The 21,567-nt window shown below is 38.0% G+C and overlaps 1 protein-coding gene across 1 annotated transcript in view; it reads left to right on the top strand.

The window, feature by feature from the left end:
• Positions 1-21,567, top strand: part of LOC103151500 (solute carrier family 2, facilitated glucose transporter member 9) — a 118,322-nt gene that overhangs the window by 35,057 nt on the left and 61,698 nt on the right. Inside the window, exon 7 of the mRNA XM_016681505.1 lies at positions 11,804-11,936. Within this exon, the coding sequence (XP_016536991.1) occupies positions 11,804-11,936 (133 nt within the window). The remainder of the gene's footprint in view (positions 1-11,803; positions 11,937-21,567) is intronic.

Below are 21,567 nucleotides of genomic sequence, written 5' to 3'. Positions count from 1 at the left end.
AGGAGGAAGCCAGTATTGAACCTACAGCTTTTTGTACTCTTAAGACAAATGCTCTTAATGATCCACTGTCACCCCACGACGGTAAATGAAATCAATTTTACATTTACTTAAGTTATCGCCTGATGTTGAAGTTTGTTTAACCTGAAAATTTAACTGAAATATTTAAGTTCCACAACAAAATCAAATTCAACAGACATCTGTAACCACAAAAAGCACTTTTTCACATCACTGTAAACCTGAAAGTGATGTGAAAGGCCATTCGTTTGCTAGTCAAAAAGGTCTGAGTGAATAGTAAAGACACAAAAACAGCTTGATACCTAACATTTGTCAAAATTAATGGTTGGTTTAACATTGAAACCAACCAGGTTGGTTTTATAGTACAGTTAGTTGTTCTACAAGAACTATATTTAATAATCGTCAGCCACTTTTGTGCTGAGCCAGATATCTGCTTAGCTAAGAAATCACCTTTACCTATTTACATTGCAATGGCCTGCTTTCCTCATCTCCCTAATCTCTTACATTGAATTGCAGTAGGGAAAGCGCACCGGTCATAAATTGTGCAGCACCAGGAAGTTTTTCCCACGATACCAGAAGAGTTAACATTATGCACGACCACTCTTCACCTTGCTGTGGCTATTTTTAGCGTCAGCTTTAATAATTCATCACCTACAAATAGTCATTAGAAGGTGCAATTGAAAGGAAATGAAATTGCACCCTATCTTGGATGACCCACATGATACTGGGGATTCATATTCGAGTTATTCTGTGCTTTGAACAATTTAAGACAACAAAATTATTCGATTAAAGAAAAGGAAAAAATTATATGTAATATGTAATGTTTTATTTTCTATTTTAAAATGCATTTAGTTTGACTTTTGAACGTTCTTAATGGAACTTGTGTGTGTTATTTGTAGGTAGAATACTCGTATCGATTTCCTTTGCCTCTTAACATCCACTTTTGGCCCCCGGCATTATGCCTAATGAGGTACCGTATGAGGACACCCGAACAACTCGCATGATCTGGGCTCTCGTGTCAGCCGGCTACCCCTCCACATCTTCGTTGCGACATTAATGTAAGAGTCGGCCACAAAGGTTTAAATGCCAAGGTCTTTCTAACTGATGAGGGCTCACAGCTCTGGTCTGACTTTTTCAACTCCGCGGCCTCTCAGCAGATCGTTCTAGTTTGGTTTGACATTCAAGCCCGAGCTGGTGCTGGAGAGAGACGGAAAGAGAGAGAGAAAGCCCATCTCTGCTCACACTTAATTATTTTTCTTCACTTTCCCAGGCTAGCTGCCAACAAAACCCATCAGGCACCTCTGTTAAAAAAAAAAAAAAAAAACTTTTACCCTTCACTTCACAGTACGCGTCTGGGTCTATCTGTCTGTCTTATTTCGTTTAGATAGCACCAGGAATTGTCAGTCACACCTTGTTAACCCAGAGGAAGTGTTACTCTGTCCCTTCACACCTTATTGGCTATTGTAGCAAAAACATTGGGTATGGTCGGTGTTGATTCCGCTTGCCACTGAAAGATTGTCATGACAGGGATCCATCATATCCCCACTCAATTATTTGTGTGCTGCATTCTTAGTTTATCTTTCAGGCCCAGAAACAGACATGAGCCCAAGGCACATGAGCTTTGAAAGCCAATCAGTTATGTCATGAGAACAGAGTGCTAATTATCAACAGCTCTCCTCTTGGCACACTTTGGAAACTTTAGATTACCAGTTACTTTTGGCACCGTATTAAAACAAAAATGAATTATGGAATATGTCTTCTGAAATCAATTAACCGTATTTAAAGCCTGCAATTATATCTGTTGGCACTTGTTGATGTTCAGTTGCGATCAGTTATGGTTGCAAAAAAATAAATAAAATGCAGTAAAACTAAAATTAAAATGAACAAGCTAAAGAGTTCAGAAGGCTTTTGTTTTTCATGATTTTTAGAAATTTACATTTAAAATGTTTTGGACTTGGATCCATACATCTATACATATGTACATCTTTTTTCTTCTGCTCATCCAAGATCTATTTGGAGTTTTCGATTAGAAGAAATAAGAACGTACTATAAATTCAAACATGTGCATCTACTCTTCCTTTTAACATTTAGTGAAGTTGTTGTCATCATTGCACTCTGAAAAAGGAAACAAATTTTTAAATGCATCACTGAAAGCCCAAAATAAATGATAATGTTGGCATGACGACTGTATGTAAACTTCTGACCAGCACTGTCAGAAGTTTACATACTTCTGACCCAGTGAAGACTTTTATACAGCCATATTAAAACATAGTAGTGCATCCTATCAAGGACACTGTTGAATATTATTGAGAAGTTAATTTGTACTACTCTGATTAATTACACACAGACTTTGAAGCCATTATTTCTATTAAGTATAATAATTTTCTGCGTGGCGCAAATTAAAAGATGACATTTAAGATTGAAATGTTACATCAGACCAATAAAAAAAACACATTTTATACAGAAATGTACCCTTGATGAAAAGTGAAATTGTTACTTTCTAAAGCTACGTTTAATCTTACAAACAAGCACATTTCAATTTACTGCAATGTACCTGTATAATGCCAGACTCTTGGCTAGCTGTGTGTTGAGTATTATTGTCTCCACTACTTTTTACCCTGCCTGGTTTTAATCTAATTAAAGGGTTTTTGACTCTTAATTGTTCATTAACAAAACATTAGGACATGGTGTGAACTGTCTGATCAAAAATATTGCCGTCATTAAGATTGTGAACAAATATTTAGACATCAGGTCTCCGTTTTATGTCTCTGAAGTTGATGTATTTTTTGTGAAAATTGAACGTGGCAACATAAGCCTTTCTTTCTGCTTCATGTTTTGTATGGTGTCTAACCTTATGCCACAGATATATGTAATGCACGCTTCCAGCAGAGCATTTGAACCCATTCGAGCATTTAAAATAGGAGTGACAAACACCTTTTCAAGCCAGTGAATCTTTTGTAAAACACCTTTTTACATTATGTCAATGGTCCTGTGCCCATAAAGAAGGCTGATGGTTGTGAATAACCCCTTTGTTCTTAGCTTCTTGTGCTTTATCTTCCTTGGCTGCGCCTTGGGGGTTAGGGGCATTCAGCAGAGCATAATGATTTTTAAAGAATTTATTTTGGTGTGGATCTTTTCTCTGAGAAAGAATAGCTGCCACATTTTTGACCGAGGTTGTGCTTTTTAAGGTATGTTTTTTCCCCTGAAACTATGTGGTTTGATTTAGGCTTTTTTATGTCATCCATCTGTTATCTATAGCCGCTTATCCTTGCCTGTTAAGGGGGTGACCAACAGTCTCTGGATCCATTGCAATGTAACACGGAGACTCACAGGAATCTGTATTGAAAGCGCATATTCATTATATTGCTAAAGGCAAGTTAGTGAGACCAATTAACCTAACAATCATGGGTTAGGACTGTGTGACAGTCAGAGTAGCCTGAGAAAATCAGCGCATCCAGAAAACCCTCAAGCCAGGATTTAAACCCACATCCTTCTGGCTGCAAGTCAACAGTGCACCACCAGGCCTCTTGCCACATGTGCACAAAGAGTTTATATGATAAGCAAAGTACATGGTTAAAGTCAAACAGATTTTGATCTCTTGCAAAATTAGTTTTTTTTTCTCACATTAATAGGTTTATTCAAGGTCTGAGTATAAGTTCATCAAATCAAAGACACTTTAAAGTTTGGGACAGAGGACTCTGTCACTCAACCATAAACTAAGTCTGTCGTATAATAGGCAATAAATCAGTTGATTGCATGACAAATTAAAACAAGCTGGATAATATCCATTTACAGAATGGTTTGTTTTTCTCGTGTCTCTTGCTCTTTCTACCAAAGACTGGATGATAAAATACTTAAATCTCGTGCATTGGTCTTTACTAGATCCTTTTTTGAAGGACAGTTTTGTTTATAGAGACTTGTCTCTGTAATGTAACATTTTATTTGTTCATTTGATTGTTTTGGATATTTAAAATGTCTTCCAGTTTAAATGCTAAATGTTTGTTAGAGGTTTATTGATCTCTGACAGGGTGTATTAGCATTAATTTGCCATTACCATTATATTACTTGATATTGGTCTCAAAAGAATTTATTGCATTAAATTCTGGGACAATTTATCGCTCAGCAAAATTTGTTACCGCCACAGCAATACCAAGATTTGTTTTAAAAAAATATAAACTCACACATTTTGGAATTAGAGACTTCTCACATAAACATGCAGAAGCAACCCCAGATGGTGAATCAGCTTTTCAGTATCTGATTATGCGAGACTTACAGTTCTTACAGGAATGTTTCTCTGCACCACATGTCCAATACAGTATCCTGTCAGACATGGTAGGAATGCAGGAAAGACTCAGACACACAGAGATCAGGGATGGGATGAATTGAGGACAAAGGTCCGAATCTGTGTCCAGAAACAGAAATGAACGTACAGTCTAACGGGAAAAAGACAGAACAAAACCGAACCTCAATAGAGCAGAATCCAGCTGAGAGGCAGAAGAACAATAAGCAGGCACAGGTAGACAGTGTAAACTGCTTCCTGCCTCACATGCGATCAGGAAATGGAAACCGAACGACTGAACCATTACAGACTAGATTCTTAATCTATATATATTGATTTGACCCATGTCACATTTTAAACTACCTTCCTAAATATATTATGGTTGCCACGTGTCTCTCCAAAGCCGCTGTGTATTCTGCGACATGCTTTTTACTCCATGTCATTTCGAACTCACGGGAGAGATGATATGTGGTAAATGCATCAACATGCTGGGCTGGCCTCTGAACGCGGACTCCATCAGGCTTCCTCTCCATGACGGCTTCTGTTAATGGGAGCTGGTCCAAGATGTCATTTGTTGTCGACTGCCAAATTGTGATAAGCTGTGACAAATGATAATTAATGTAACCTTGGTGCTCAGCGTCTGACCTTTTCCCAGTAGAGAAGCATGTTTATTTAGGTTTTGCAGGAGCAGGCCTTTAGCCAGTCGGTCACTAATGGCCCATGGGATTCCGAGGCTGTCAGCATGCCTCAGACAAAGACAAAGGTTCAATTTAGCTGCCTTAATGAGCTTTATTTATACTCTGTGTTCTCCATTACATCAGTCTGTAGCTTCAGAGAGTTGTGCAAATTGATAAAAAAGGTCTATGGATTGCTTTAGCCTATCAGGGAACTGTTATTCTTGTTCATGCTAGATAGTTAGTACTCTTGGTTTTACACAAGATCAATGAAATACATTGAACAGGGTGAGATTCACTTTTTGTGTGACCGAACTTTATATTGTTGGCTGTGGAAACATGGATCGTGTTGGACATGGAACAAGGGCTTTGCTAAGCTACATTTCCTGACGATTGGTATGTGTGTTCACACACATTCTTGTCCTCTTGTCAAACTCACATTGTCAGTGGAGATGAATCGCTCAGTTTTTGACGTGCAGAAGTGCTGCTGGTGAGACGTGATTGGGTTAAGACCTCTGGAAGCTTTCTACAACACTAGTGTATGTCCTGGGAGATTGGTTGTCTGCAGTATCCATCGTCTTTGCAGCAAGCTTGACTGCAAAGATCTGAAATCTGATTCATGGAACTAGAATACTGAACAAAGTTTTTCCTTTTTAATTTTTCTAATTTTTGTGTTGAAAATAACCTTGTTGAAATATAGAGCATGTGGGGTATAACTAGCATGTTGTCTTACATTGTCTTCCATTCACTGTACTAAACATGGCTAATAAATAAGCAAAATAGCTAAGCTTATTTTAGGGAAAAGGGGCAGTGCACTGGCCCCCACTAGCAGGCAACACACTGCTAGTGGTTGTGCTAATGTTAATGCACTGCCTTCTAATTTTTACTTTTGCAAAAGTTATGCTCAGATGTTCATTTCGTGGCACTTGATTACCAGAAAAATCTCATCTCTTAGCAACAGATTAACAACAAATATTGTTATTGTTGAAAAAATACAATATTTCTTCTGCTCTTATAAAATACTACTTAACTTACATTACTTAATAAGAATTGTGCAGTTGAAGTTTTCAGAAAAGTGATTTTTATATTTTTTTGTCTTTGGCGGTGAATATATTATAAAACAGACATTCAACACAAAAGTAAAATCTGATTTATACTTCGTGGCAGTTGGTTACCAGAGAAAAACGCTAATCTCTTAACACCAAATTAATTTTTTTTTTATAAAACATAAGCTACTTCAAAATACTGCATATCTGCTTAGACACAAGAAATTTACATTTGGTAAATTTTGCAACAGTAAAAATTAGATGTTTACTTCGTGGCACTTGGTTACCAGAAAACACGCTCATCTCTTAGCAACAGATTAACAACAAATATGGTTATTGTTAAAAAAGAACCACAAGATTTCTTCTACTCTTTTGAAATACTACTTATCTTATGTGACTTTGTACTTAAGAATTGTGCATGTTGGTGAATTTAGGAGAAAAGTGAAAATGTTTGGTTTTTGTCATTGGTAGATATATTATAAAACAGATATTCAACACAAAAGTAAAATTCAGATTTATACTTCATGGCTGTTCGTTACCAGAAAAAAAATGCTCATCGCTTAAAACCAAATTAATTATTGTTTATAAAACATAAGGTCTTTTGAAATACTGCTTATCTGCTTAGACACAAGAAATTTACAGTTAGTAAATTTTGCAACAGTAAAAATTAGATGTTTACTTCGTGGCACTTGGTTACCAGAAAACGCGCTCATCTCTTAGCAACAGATTAACAACAAATAGTGTTATTCAAAAAACTGTTAAAAAAACATAAGATTTATTCTGCTCTTTTGAAATACTACTTTTCTTATGTTACTTTGTACTTAAGAAGAATTGTGCTGTTGGTGAATTTTTGAGAAAAGTGAAAATATGTTTTCTTTTTATCATTGTGTAATAATTGTCTGTGTTATAAAACAGACATTTAGCACAAAAGTAAAAATCTGATTTATACTTTGTGGCAGTTTACCAGAAAAAATTGCTCATCTCTTAAAACCAAATTAATTATTGTTTATAAAACATAAGCCCTTTTCAAATACTGCTTATCTGCTTAGTCACAAGAAATTTACAGTTGGTAAATTTTGCAAAAGTAAAAATCAAGTTTACTTCGTGGCACTTGGTTACCAGAAAACGCGCTCATCTCTTAGCAACAGATTAACAACAAACACTGCTATTGTTCAAAAAACAGATTTCTTGTGCTCTTTTTAAATACTACTTATCTTACACTACTTACTACTTAAGAATTGTGCAGTTGGTGAATATTGCTGAAAAGTGAAAATACATATATTTTTTGTCATTGGTGGTAAATTATAAAACATATATACTTGTCTGTAGTAAGTGTTCCGCCATGACGGCGTCTCTCTAGTTCTAACTAGAAGCTCTGCCCTCCTCTGTAGGAACTGTGTGTTCCTCCATCTCTGTAGTTCTCAACATATCTGCCCTCCTCAGTGTTCTGTTGCTATGGTAACTAATCCTCTCTGAAAACTGTCATGTGTGAGTGAGACCCAGGGTGCGTTCACACTGCAGCCTGAAGTGACTCAATTCCGATTTTTTTTGACGTAAAGTGACCTGTATCCGATCTTTTCATGGCAGTGTGAACAGCACAGGTCGAATTCTTTTTCGAATGTGACCCATATCCGATACGTATCCGATTCAAATGCGACCTAACGTTCAGGTCGCATTCATCCGAACTGAACGTCGCTGTTTCTCAACAAATCTCACTATTCTGCGTCCTGATACGCGCAAGTGGGAAGAAAAACAACAACCATGACGGACTATATGAGAATTAAGTTGTTAATATGCTGCTCCGGCCGGACAACAACTTCAAATATGTAAACTAAGCTCCACTGTTAGCCTCCATGTTTACCTCCGCAAAGGCTGAGCACTTTGTCTTTTTATGGCGGTTGGCAGAACACTGAGAACGCTGACGCTATTGCGCCCTCCACTGCCCATGCGGGACACTTTCAGGTCGTTTTCCCGTTTACGACCTGAAAGTGTTGTAAACGGGAAAACGACCCGTTTTCCCGGATCTGCATACAGGTCGACCTGTATGCGACCTGTATGCAGAACGCATACAGGTCGACCTGCATACAGGTCGCATTTACTGGCAGTGTGAACAGCCCTGGCAAAAAAATCGGAATTGCCAAAAAATCGGAATTGAGCCACTTCAGGCTGCAGTGTGAACGCACCCACAGAGGGGCAGACAAAATTCTATCTCTGTTTTGAATCAGTGTCAGAGTTTGTTTTGATTTGAGCTTGGCTCGTTTTTTTGCTAATTACGTCGCCATGGTTTCTTGAAATGCCAACAGAAGTAGCAGTTTGCATGCCGAGATCTGTCCGCATGTTTTGATATATGTTTTGTGGAGGTGCACGCAGCGGTTCAAGCCGCATTAATGGCAAAAGGAAGTGGCAGTTATTTTGAGGTGTAGTGTAATAGGTGCCTTCCACCCATTGCCTGGCATTAAAAGAAAGAAAATCCACTGTAACCATCCCTAACCATCCCTACCATTCTCCGATTGTACAATTACACTAAAAAAAGGACACATTTATTCTTAGTTCCACTCAGTTCATAATTGTAGGGTGTTTCTTCTGTGATTGATGAAGACACAAAGTGCTTTGGGGAGCCCAAATAAGGTTCAAAGGTTAAAGTTATTTTTATGTGTGGACCAGGAAACAAACCTGTTACATAAAACACATTGAAAATACTCAAAATATACCATACCTTTGATAAAACATAAACCTTTTGACACACTTATGATAAAAGTAGGTCAGTTATCTTCCTTATCAGATTTTTTTTCGTAGACATGTTGCTCTTGCTTCTACTCTCCTTGTTGCCGATGGTGACTTCGTATTAAACAGACATGCTCCAGATGACAAAAACAATTTAAAATTCCAACAGAGATCATCTCTGTAATTAAGAATAACAAGATGTCATCCGCCTCCTGTAAGGCGTGAGTCCTAGCATATTTGCTTCCAAATATAAATTGTGCTGCTTTTGTGATTCCAAGAATGGGATCGCATCACACATCTGCAAGGTCCAGCTGTCAGCTGGTTCCCCTGACAGGCCATCAGCAAAATAGGCTTATAGAGAAGGTGACATTCATCACAAACAGCTGCGGGCCGACGGATGATGGGCTTTTCTTCTGATCCCAGCAGATGCACACGTAAGATCATCCAAAGACATTTACTAACCAGGCTCTCACTTTGCAGACGTTCTGCCGTATAGTTGTGCTCTCCAGCTGTTGTTAAAGAAACACAGCTCAGCAGAGATATTTATCTCCCAGGTAACAAGCAGGCTTAAGGGAAAATAGACGAGCCATCCGTATAGATATTAATTGAAGTTTTTACATTTCATGTCGTATAGAATTCCGCGTGAAGGGAAAGATTATTTTCACCTACTTTCTAGTACACAGAAGGAAATGACTTGTGCAATGCTGTACAGCCACTGTAAGGGTGAGTGGAAGACTTTATCTCCTTTCTGTGGGGTAAAACTTTGAGGAGTTTGTCACAAAGCAGACTCATTACGCAGTTAGACGCTGCAAAGTTAATTTGATTACGACTGACCCAGTACGAAGGAAAAGTGCGCTTTAGCTAAAATAATTGGATACGCAACAGATGTGTTCCACCTGACGGATTCATTAGCCCTGTCAAAGCCAGCTGGGTGCTGGGTTTTAAATCGTTTTAAAAGAAGCCATGATTGCAAGAAATCATTTCAGTCCGTTCAGCTTATTCTCTCCAGAGGGCCTTGAATCCTAATCTTGGAATTTTGAATAAAGATTTAAGAACCACGCACCTCTTAGAAAACACAAACCAGCTCATCTCAAGGCAAAGCAATGCTCAGTCCTGGTCTCAGCTGATACTTTGAGGGAATACTTTATGATTAGAGTTGATAATCATTAAGTGGACACATGAAGCCTGCTACTGTTATAAAGTACCACTGGATACCAAAAAGTATACATTCATCACATACTGTATGTCTGACCGTGAAACTTAACACTGAAATCAATGCTTGCAGGGCAGCAAATATTTAATCAGCCACTTCACCTCCTGCTGGTATAAAATGGTCTGTTCCTTGGCATCTGAAGCGTTTTTTTAATCTGCCAACATAAATACCATTCACCAGTAGTTAAGTGCACAAAATAACTGGTAGGAGCTGTGTTATTATCAGTAGAGACAGTCCAACTTTCTCAGTCAGACAATAAAGTATCTTTTTTTTATTTTCCACCAAATAACTCAGATGGTCATAATTGAGGAACATAATTAATGGCTGTGCTGGATACAGACATATTTTTCCATGTCTTAAGCTTCTTTTCGTATTTTGTTACTTGTATTTGCACATTTTCTCATTCATTACTTTAGTTTTTAGAATTATGTATTAGTTTGAGAAGAGTACCAGTCTATTAATTTTTTTGAGATGGTGAGAGAGGGGGCAAAAAATGTAAAAGTACTTAGCTTTTTTTCAGATTAGTGCTGGAAAGAAGGCAACAGGCTGGTATGCATCTAGCAGGCAATACGGTGATGTAGTGGTTACCACTACTTTGTCACACACAATTTCTGGTTGTACAGCTGTGATCATTTTAAATTGACCTTGGGTTTGAAATGGCAGGACGGTGTCCCGTTCAGTGAATTAGGACATGCGTTCTGACGAGGCTCATTTATCAGACTACAAGTACCTTCTGAAAGCAGGTTTTAACTATATGTCTCAGGTATATTACGTTTCTGATGGAATTTAGTTTAACATTTGCATTTGTCAATATTTTGGAGAAACAATTTTTTATGTTGACATTGAAAGGTTATTTTCAGTCAGAAATGCCTAATTTTGTTGTTGATCATGACTAATAAAAGCAATAAAACAGGGTACTGAGTACTTTTAATAGGGTCTGCATTATTTACCTATTGCAATATATGTATTCTGTGGGTTTGAACAACAGGAAAGTGTGTTTTGTCGAACAATATACCCTTTAACATGTTTAAAGTATGTGCTGTTGTTGAGCTTCCAGTTTGAATATTTCATTTGCAAAGTTGGTCATTAATCAGAAATGTGATGAGAGTAGCTCTGTTTCAAGCATCCAGTATGCCACCCAGCGAGTAAATCTTCATCAGTGCAGACAGGGCCTATGCATTGTGCTGCATGAGATTATGTCAGGTTGTTTCTGGTTTGTTGCTGCAATATGTCTTTAGCACTTTGGTAAATTTCATACCAACATTTTAATGCAAGACAGACAAGATGATAATTTAACTTTAGTATAACAACAATGTTGCTATAAGTCAGAATTACACTGCTCTAGACATTTTAGATAGAATGAATGAAGTTATTGAAACAAAAAATTCAAACCTCCATGTGATATAAAGACAAATGTGTAAAACTTTGGCCATGATTTGCTTAGATATTTAAGTCTTACCATTTATTCCTTTTATTTTCTTGACATTCTTGACTTTTCCATGGATACGCAGGCTTTTATCGCTGGCCTTCCACATCTAAAAAGCTCTCTGGTCTTAATTGCAAAAGCAGAAAACCATTCAACCCACACTCACTTTTCACATCTACGATGTAAATGCACACACTTTTAAATACATATTTTATGCAGCCATTTTTATTACTTTTTTTGCATATTCTAAAGGACATATGCAGTAGAAACACCGTAACTAACTGTCTTTTAATCAAAGCCCACCATGCACGCACTCATTCGATATGACAGCTGCAACATACAGCTGTTCTGCAACATGTCTGTGTGTTGTCGCTCTCCCGTGTCCGAGGCTTTGATGTGGCTGTTCTGTTCATGTTCTGACTGCAGGAGTCCAGGTGGAACTACCTGTTCTCCTTCCTGGCGTTTCCAGCAGTTCTGCAGCTGTGTGTCCTACCCTTCCTCCCCGAGAGTCCCCGCTACCTGCTGATGGAGAAGAAGGACGAGGCAGGAGCAGAGAGAGGTAGAGAACACTCTCTACCTCTCACACTAGTAGAGAGTGTCAAGTAGATTTGCATGATGCACACAAGCATTACATCGAGGGGAGCAGCAGGTATCGCAATCTCATTATGTTTTAATGTACTAAAATGATCTTTTCTCAACCTTATTCCTAAAACCAATGGAAGACAAAAGAGTGAAAGATTCACTTTCACATATATCTTTGACTGCACTGAATAATGCATTTTTTCTTCATACAGCTCTGTGTGACTCCTGAAGTCTGGCTGGGAATTTAGTATTTTAGGTTCTCTATATTTTCTGGAACTATTCGGACACAAATGACCCTTCACTGTAAAACTTTTATTACTATTCATTTCAGCCAAGTTGTGATTTTGTTTTATAAACCCAGTCATATTATATTTTTTCTATACCTAATCTCGACCCACCTCCCACCTCCCACCCACCACCACAGCTGGCTCATGCATTTGAAAGATTTATAATTTTATTCTTTGCAAAAAGAGACTCACACTTTACACATACATTTGAACCATAGCCAAAATTTAGTTTAGCAAACATATGAAAGCGTGAAAAGCATTCAGTGTCAGTCAGAAGTTTACATTTAGTCGGTGAATTTTAAATTCTAAAATTAGGTGAAAACGATATTTATTGATTTTCTCCGATGCAGTCAGGGTCAAAATTATGAACACGGTTCCACTTGCACCTCCTCTAATAGTTCAACAGATATGATTTGCAACATTACTACATTCAAGCATCTGGCTTAAAATATGGCTGTATATTTCACCAAACATCGGAAGTAGTAGAGTTCATTTGTACTGGTTGATTACTTTGCACCACTTTTAAAAATACCACACACATTCGTAACTGGGTTGAGGTCACAGCTATAGAGAGACTTAACCCTTGTGCGTGTGAGGACTGAGGCAAACGTAGAGGACTGTGGAAAATTATACAAGTTCTACATGTGTGGTGTCGGTTGGACCCCATTTCTACATACAAGGGTTAAGTAAGCTGTAACCTTTCTGACTTGACTTTATTTCAAGTTACACCATGTTTACTTGTGTAAATATGACTTTTACTATACAGTGAACCCTTACTGTAGCGCAGTTCACCTTTCAGGGTCTCGCTGCTTCGCAAATTTTTTGTGCAGTCTGTGCATTGTGTTCTGTGTCCTTATTGGCTAAACAGTCTCCACACTTCTTCTCTACTTTTGTGCCAATAACGTCAGGATTGGTACAAATTCAGGAGATGAAAACTGAAACTTTAAATGCCTGCTGGAAAAAAAACTGTGGCTAGAGGCATCGCAAAACCCGACCGGAGGCTCGTTTGACGAGATCCATCGCTTTGCCATAGATACAGCTGTGAATCTTGCAAAGGAGCTTGGAGGAGATGCTTTAATGACATGACTCCGGATCACATTAAGGCCCGATTGATGCACACGCACATCTGCTGACCTGAAAACGGGTTTTGTTCTTTGGTTTCAATGTAGAGTATTTATTTGTAAAAAATAAATGTAACTACGGATTTCGCCTATCATGGGTTATTTTCGGAACCCAAGGCCCTTCAGTTCTGTGTCTACTCCGTCAGATGGGCTTTTTGTTGTTTTTTATTTTAAATAATATTTCTTTTGTTTCTTGAGAAGCATTTTTCTGTAAAATCAGTAAAAAATATCACTAATGGGGTATTTTGAAAATCATTTTAGATTTATTTTTGTCAGATGTTGATGACAAAGTTCTGGGTCAGGTTGATTAAAAATGTAATTTTTTAAAAAAAATTGCAACTGGGAGCCTGTACCTTAGCATCTTTACATTTTCTAAACATTATTTGTCATATTTGCTTACATAAGGTTGAGAAATAATAAAAAAAAAATATGGGAAAATTAAAACCCATTTTGTCCCTATTCCCAAGAATCACTTATTATAGAAAATTTAATTTAATGTTTAACATGTTTTATGGTCCATTGCACTTTCGTTTATTAATCTCATTGAGATTTTAAATCTACCTGGTTAAATAAAGTTTATATACATACAAAATTTTCTCGTGACATCTTTCAGGAGCCAATCGCCTCCAACGAGATGCCATATGCTGATGTGCATGTATATTAAAGAACACATAATATCAACATGGAACTGCTGGAGACTACAATCACAGAGATGTGCCGTGAATTTAAAATTATTTGTTCAGATCTTATGGCACGAGGGTACAAACAAATATTTTTCAAAAATGTAACGGGGTCACATCCCCCTTTACACACAACTATTGCGACGCCCATAGCTAAATATAGACTAAATTAAGATGCAGCCTCATCTCATTCGCATCAAAATTAATTTGGTCTGACCATGATCCTCCGTTAAATCGAACATTTTTTTTTGCTCTACTGCAACCTCGCCAGAAACAAATTAAATGTTCACGGTGCTTTCTGATGCAACTTCCTCTTACTTTTAAGCACTTGAGATCTGTTTTAGGTTTTATATACTTTTGCTTTAGTTCTAAATGTCAAAGTCCATCTTTCTCTCTGTCCGTATTTCCAGCTTTCTAAACGTGTACTTATCAAAGTGCTGAAGTGCAGCGGTCACGTGATTTCTTCTCGCAGCTCATGTGCTGCAGGAGCATATAGGGGAGACGGGACTTTGATCAGTTTTGTCTCCTGGGGTATTTGCCTTCTTTGATGTCCGTGTCCATACATTATAAATGGAAACTCTCGCATGTATCGCCTTCGCTCTTCGCAACTTTGAACATTGCGATTGTGTCATTTCAACATAATACGGTTTTTTTTCAGGAGAGAAAACTTACCTTGAAGGTTCAGAATTAACATAAGGAAAAATGGTAAGTTGAATTATTTCACTAGTTTTGCAGTTTATCAAGTGCAATTACTGCCATCTTTATTTATTTGCTACACTCATTCATTATGTGCTCATTTATTCCTTCATTTTGAAAATCTTAACTATTTGGAACTGAGGAAGAATTGGATCAAAAATAAAGATTTTAAATGTGGATTTAGAAAATGTTTCTCAGTTCTCAACCTGGTAATGTAGAAGTGGACAATACAAAGAGAGGAATAAGCAGTTCACTTAGTCGTTACAGAGTAAAAAAAAAACAAAAACAAAAAAACGGCAAAGTTTAATTTATTTTGAAATTCACTATTAACATACTTTAATCTGTTTTATTTTCTTAGGGTATGATTGTCTATTTGTCATGTTTGCAGGCCAGTCAATTAACTCAGAGTTTTTAAACATAAATAACTCTTCTGTAGTTACTCTGAACTACGGCAGAGTAACTGCGGGAAAAAACAGCAAGAAACAATGAAAACGAAAAGCTTAAATTTAGGCCTAAGGAAAAAGGTACAGCTTTGGAAACAGTATAACTAATATCGATGCAGGTTAGAGGTGCACTCAATGTTATTGATTTAATAAGAAAATGTTCATTACATTTGTCAACTCTGGGAAAAACACAAAACATCTGACTTAGACTTAGAAAAAATGACATCTCTGTGTTACAAAAACGAGTCCTAGAATTTACTAGAAATAAAACTAAACCTTCAATACCAAAAGTAAAGCATGTTGGGTCTAATTAGTACGTCATGTGGGCTGCTTTGGGCTGGAGTCAAATTCTGTTGCTGCAGATCTGCTTTGGAACAGACAATCAAGACTTTTATTTAAAAAAGTAGAAATAAGGAGGGAATTGTTGATTAATAACTTTTTCTCTGAAAAAGTAATCCTTTGAATGGTCTAAAACTTTTCTCCTTTGGAATTAAAGAGATAGGTTGCAACTCAGTGGAGCATGTTTATTTATACCGCCCTCTCTCATTGTGCTATTTGTGTTTCATTGCTTCCTTCACCAAATAAATTATTCCAGCCTGGAGTTATTTCAGCGTATTTGAATTGAAGGAATGTGCTCTTTGTCCTTTAGAAAAAAAAAGAATTTGGAATGAGAACTAAATAATTCCAGAAACACCGTATATGAAGATGGCTCTCACTGAAATGCTTCAGTTTTCTTTCTTAACACTCACACTTCAATGTTTTCTTAATCTACATGCTTGCTTCTGTGTTGCGATTTATTTTTTCTCATAAAAAATGAATCACTGGAAATGACTATCTACTTTAAGGACATCTAGTTTGACACCCTTCATCCTTACCGGCCAACATTTTGCTGGCACTAGCCTGGACTCCCATGCTGTAGTTGGCATGTGTTTCTGCGCCGTGGATGAGGGACTTGTTGTCAATGCTCACAGATATTGTTGACGGACTCCGTGGTGTCCCATTATCATCACAGAGTGCGAGAACACCATGTTCTCTTGCTGTCCAAGTTGTTTTGTTGTCAGGCCACATAGCTGCAGTGGTCCTGACTACCGAGTAAATGCTTTTAGTTTAAACATGAGTACAAATCTACATTTAAGACAGTCAAGGAAATTGGCATTGCTGTTTTTACGCAATTAATTTCACAGTACTTGCTTTTCCTGGTATTTTGGTTTTACCAATGCAAAAGTGTTTACATTTTTTACTCGTTTTTGATTCAGTTTGAATGTTTTGCAGCGCTGTAGGCTAAAATGCTGCTAAACATGAGACCATCAAACCATTACCTTCCGTCCTAATTGATTCCTCTCAAAGCTCCGTCACTTCCGTCACTCCGTTTCCGTTCTCATCGCTCTGCACTCGGTTTTCTGGACTTCTGATTTCTCCACATAAACACAACTGTGAATTTCAGGATCTGAAGATATTTTTGTACATTGTGAAGCTTTGCTTTTTATACTAACTGTGTTAGATTTGTGAATATTTAATATATTACTCTGCATTCTTAATCTGTTGCTAATATCTCAAAGTACAGACTCATTACACCTGTGAAAAAAAATTAGTTACCCGAAACTTTGAATATCTTTGTTATTCTAACCAGCTGCTGGTGTTGATTGAAAACAATCGCCACCTTAATGCATAAATCAGTTTATTCCGACTGCCTAAATCGTTTAACTTTTCTCCACCTTCTCATTATGTGTTTAAATTACAATACAGGATAATTAGAAGGTCATTAAGTCTGTAGGATTATTTGGAACCTCTGCTGAGTGACATCAGTTCACCTTATGATTTCAGCATGGAGCCTGGCTGTCCTCTTCTGAGGGGAAAATAAAAAAGCGACATGCCCAACAAACATCAATATCAAGTCATTGACATGGACAGCCCCAACGTGACTCTGGAGATAAGTAGCTTACCATGTTTTCTCTCAGCAGGGAAGAGCAATTACATAGGTATTTGTGTGATTATCATCCCATTAAAGACAGATTTTCCATAAGCCTGTTTTTTATTTTCACCACTTATTAAAGAACATTCTTAGGTTAAAACTCTCCCTTTAAAGAGAGATTAGAGTTTATTTCCTCTATAGGTTTTCTTTACAGGACCATCTAAATCTACTGCATCAAAGTGTGTGTTACTGTCATTTTATACTCTTACAGTCTTGATATGTACAGTAATAATGCAACACAATGAAAATTGAAGCTGGTCACATCACACCTGTGTTTTTCTGACACAAAATCCCCACAAAATATAGTTTTTTAGTCAGAAATATACATTGTTCCATTCTTAACTCATTGCAGTAGTTTATTTCTTTACATGTATATACTGGTGCATTCAGTCAGACTCTAAACACACACACTCACCGTCCTTGTACTTTCCAATTACTGGACCACACATCCCAGAAGAACTTGAGCCTGGTTTCATGTTGGCAGCTCTGTATCTTGTGTGGTCAGGCTCCACACCGTCTGCCATCAAACCATCGCATCCCAATGAACCTGCTTTTTTGGTCCCCTCTGTTCTCAAAGATTTTCTATTCTGGGTTGTGTCCTTAATCTTCGTCCACCTGAGTCTTTCCCCACAGCCTCAGGGATTCACCTTTAGGGGCGAAAAGATCAAAAACGCAGGGAGAGGTGCCTTTATACACTCTTCTCTCCAGTGCTGATGTGAAAATGGCTGCCAAAAACCTAGTCAGCTCTGCCTCAATAAGAAATAAGTCTTTATTTCTGCTTTTCCCCAAAGTTTAGAAATAGCACAATTGTAAACAACAATTTTTTTATGTTAATATATGGTAAATCCGACTGTTTTAATGTGATAAAATACTATGGAACAACTTTTTTTTTCCCTAAAACTTTGTTTGGCATGTTAAGCTAACATCCTGAAGGAAAAGCAACATGCAACATTTTGCAGGAACATCTGCTGGGTCACAATTTCTGGAAATTTCCTGTGAAAATATTTAAACCGGTTGGCAAATAATAAATGATGCCAGTCGATAACCAAACGGAGTCTCTCCAGATTTGCTGAGAGGGGAAAAAAATACATCATTCATAAATAAAAAGATTTTTCACTTTAAGCAATTTGCTTTTGGATTGGTATTCTGTGCTCACATGTTTATAATTTGTGTAATTTTAACCAGAAGATTTGCATATAACCCAGGGAGATGTTTAAAGTAACCGTCCTATCAAGTATCAAGTCTACTTCAAATCGACTTCAGAGTTCAATAAACAATATGGCATTAAATCCCCCCCCAAGCCAGTGTTTCTCAATTATTTTGTCATGCCCCCCCTAGGGATCATAATTTTTTTGCCCCCCTGTTCAGTGCCCTTCCCTCCCCAGAATTTAAATACTATTGCGGATCTGTTTATATTTAATAATTTATTGTACAACCCACTGGCTCTAACATTGTATGACCTTATTATCAAAACCGCTGTTTTATTATTGTAAGCCTCAAAATAATTTCCAAAATCAGTTTGAGTGAATCACTAACATTTAATCAAGACTACTCGGTTTGAAAAAGTGCAAATGATTCACTGGGATTTGCATTTTTAGACTTAATATGGTAAAAAAAAAAAAAAAAAAATAGAACTGTAAGCATTGATTACTTGTCAGCTTCTTCAGTTTAGTTTTCCACAAGGCATATAGTTCTTAACATTTATGGAAAAATTTGCAGCAATATTGCTAATAGTTCAGCTTGTCAGTTGAGAAGAGATGAAAAGTGTATAACATTTTTGCATTAACAATAAAAAGACAGGTTTTGTCAATTTCTTGGCCTTTTTCTGCAAGCTACAGTCACTTGCTTATGATGGAGTGAGTATAAGTGCCGGGCTCTGAATTTTTGATTTGTGTTTTAAATACGAGTAAAGTTGGACGAGAATAAAGACTAATTTTATGATAGCTTTTCACTGTAGTCCACTACATTGCGGAATACTGAGGGTCTTATGAGGTAAAAGTTGGTACTGGTTTAACAAATGACTAAGTACTAAATGTTTTGGCACATCAGAAGCAAATTTTCAGCCCCAGGTCTTTGAAACAATTGCTTACACAACTTTTCTAGTCTGACAGAACCAGACTTGCTGAGCGGGTCATGTTACATATCACTCTATCGAAGCTTTTTAATTTAACGACTTTCTTCCAGCAATATTGCGTCTTTATTCTGCCAATATTTAAATTACTCTGCTGATACGACTGGGTTCTCGTAGTATTATGACTGTATTCTTGTATTTGAAAATAAGAATCTCTTATCCTAACCACTGACCTCTGCTGCCGTTTTTCTTTTCACTGTCAAACTTCTCCATCTCTTTTCTAGATAGATATATTTCAAAACATCCGCGCTTGTATCCTTCGCTTTGTTTTTTTTGTTGTTTTTTTTTTCTTCTGCTCCATTTACAACAGTGCTGTGGCTACTTCTACTGGCTTGAACAGGCAGGCAGTTGATTAGTTTGAACACTGCTGCCACCTAGTGACCGGAGGTGGCACTGCTGCCACCTAGTAACCAGAGGCTTGTTTATCAGTTAACATGAATAAAGACAATTATAAAGTCCTGCTTCTCGCGTCCCCTCTGACACTTCGCCATACCCCCCCGCCCCCGGGGGAGCGCTCCCCACTATTTGAGAAGTACTGCAGTATGCTAAGGAAGCCGGTCATGACTCTGAGGCCGGTCATGACTCGGTGGACGGTCCTGACTCTGAGGCCGGTCATGACTCGGTGGACGGTCCTCACTCGGTGGACGGTCCTCACTCGGAGACTGGTCCTGACTCTGAGGCCGGTCCTGACTCGGTGGACGGTCCTCACTCGGACGCCGGTCATGACTCGGTGGACGGTCCTCACTCGGTGGACGGTCCTCACTCGGAGGCCGGTCCTGACTCTGAGGCCGGTCCTGACTCGGTGGACGGTCCTCACTCGGACGCCGGTCATGACTCGGTGGACGGTCCTGACTCTGAGGCCAGTCATGATTCGGTGGACGGTCCTCACTCGGTGGACGGTCCTCACTCGGAGGCCGGTCCTGACTGAGGCCGGTCCTGACTCTGAGGCCGGTCCTGACTCTGAGGACGGTCATGACTGGGTGGACGGTCCTCACTCAGAGGCCGGTCCTGTCACGGAGGCTGGTCCTGATCCTGAGGCCGGTCTTGACCCGTCATGTTTTTAGTTTACATGACAGCAGCTTATAAATATATTTATAAATGGTTTTAGTTTGCCGTCTGCTATGTCGTTACTATAAACAAGTCATTGTTTGGTGATTAATCAGGACAAAATACGTTGTTTTGTGGCTATTTGGTCCCTATACTTTAAAATATTTGTTTAATTACACTCTATTATTAAACTTTGCTAAATAGATGTTGGTAGCGATACTATGTAGGACTGAAGCTGTGTAATAGCCGTGTAACATTAGTGTACATGAATCATATCCTATCATTTCAAGTGCACAGTGATCTGAACAGTTCGGTGGACAGTGGACACATTGTGGCTGCGCTGCATTTAATAAAGTCTGTCATACGACATATTAATGCGCAAAAAAGAGTTACGGTGATCTGTAATTGTCTCTGTTTAATTTAATTCCAATAAAACCCTGTTTCCCCTGTCTGATACCGTTTTATTCTTACAAACTCCTCTGTATTTAAAATAATTTTAAACGGTAAGATATTCTAATAAAAGCATTAGTGCATACATTTATAGCTTTTCATTTTAAACAGGTAATATATTGTGGTTTTGTTGTATATATAAATTTTTCCAATGCTAAGCTAAGCATAACTCCTAAGTTTCCACTTCAGTCCCGTCACTCAAATAATGTTATTCAATGTATTTAACATTAACACAACCCGCTATAGTTTTCTGTTTGTAAACATGATGGTAGCAGTTTGGGACGCATAGCACTGACAGATAAATTTAGCTATCTACCCGTGCTACGGCAGGAAAATCTGACGAGGTAGCACTGATAGTCAGAACATCGGTCCTCACTCGGAGGATGGTCCTGACTTGGAGGCAGGTCCTCACTCGGAGGACGGTCCTGACTCGGAACATGGTCCTGCCTCCTCTGAGTGGCCCAAACTCAGAGGCCAAACTAAGACTGGTCAAAACTCAACATTTGTTCCACTCTTAGAGGGTTCTTGAGTCTGAGCATCGTCTGAATTATCTCCACAACAGAAAGCATGTTGAATGTACTTCCATGCCTTTCTGAGACAGTCTTGTGGAAGATTAATTTTCCTAGGATGTGTCAGGGTCCTTTTGAAACACTGTATAACCTTGTAAATAACTATTGGGTTGTCACTTTATCATCTTAAGCAATTCTCTAACTAAATCATCATTGCCTGAGAGAAGGTGCAAGATATCTCCGCAGTTTTCTTCCTATCTTTTCAAGAAAGA

The sequence above is a fragment of the Poecilia formosa genome, unplaced genomic scaffold (assembly GCF_000485575.1).
Source record: "Poecilia formosa unplaced genomic scaffold, Poecilia_formosa-5.1.2 Scaffold283, whole genome shotgun sequence".
NCBI lineage: Eukaryota > Metazoa > Chordata > Actinopteri > Cyprinodontiformes > Poeciliidae > Poecilia > Poecilia formosa.
This window is presented reverse-complemented; position numbering and strand designations above follow the sequence as displayed.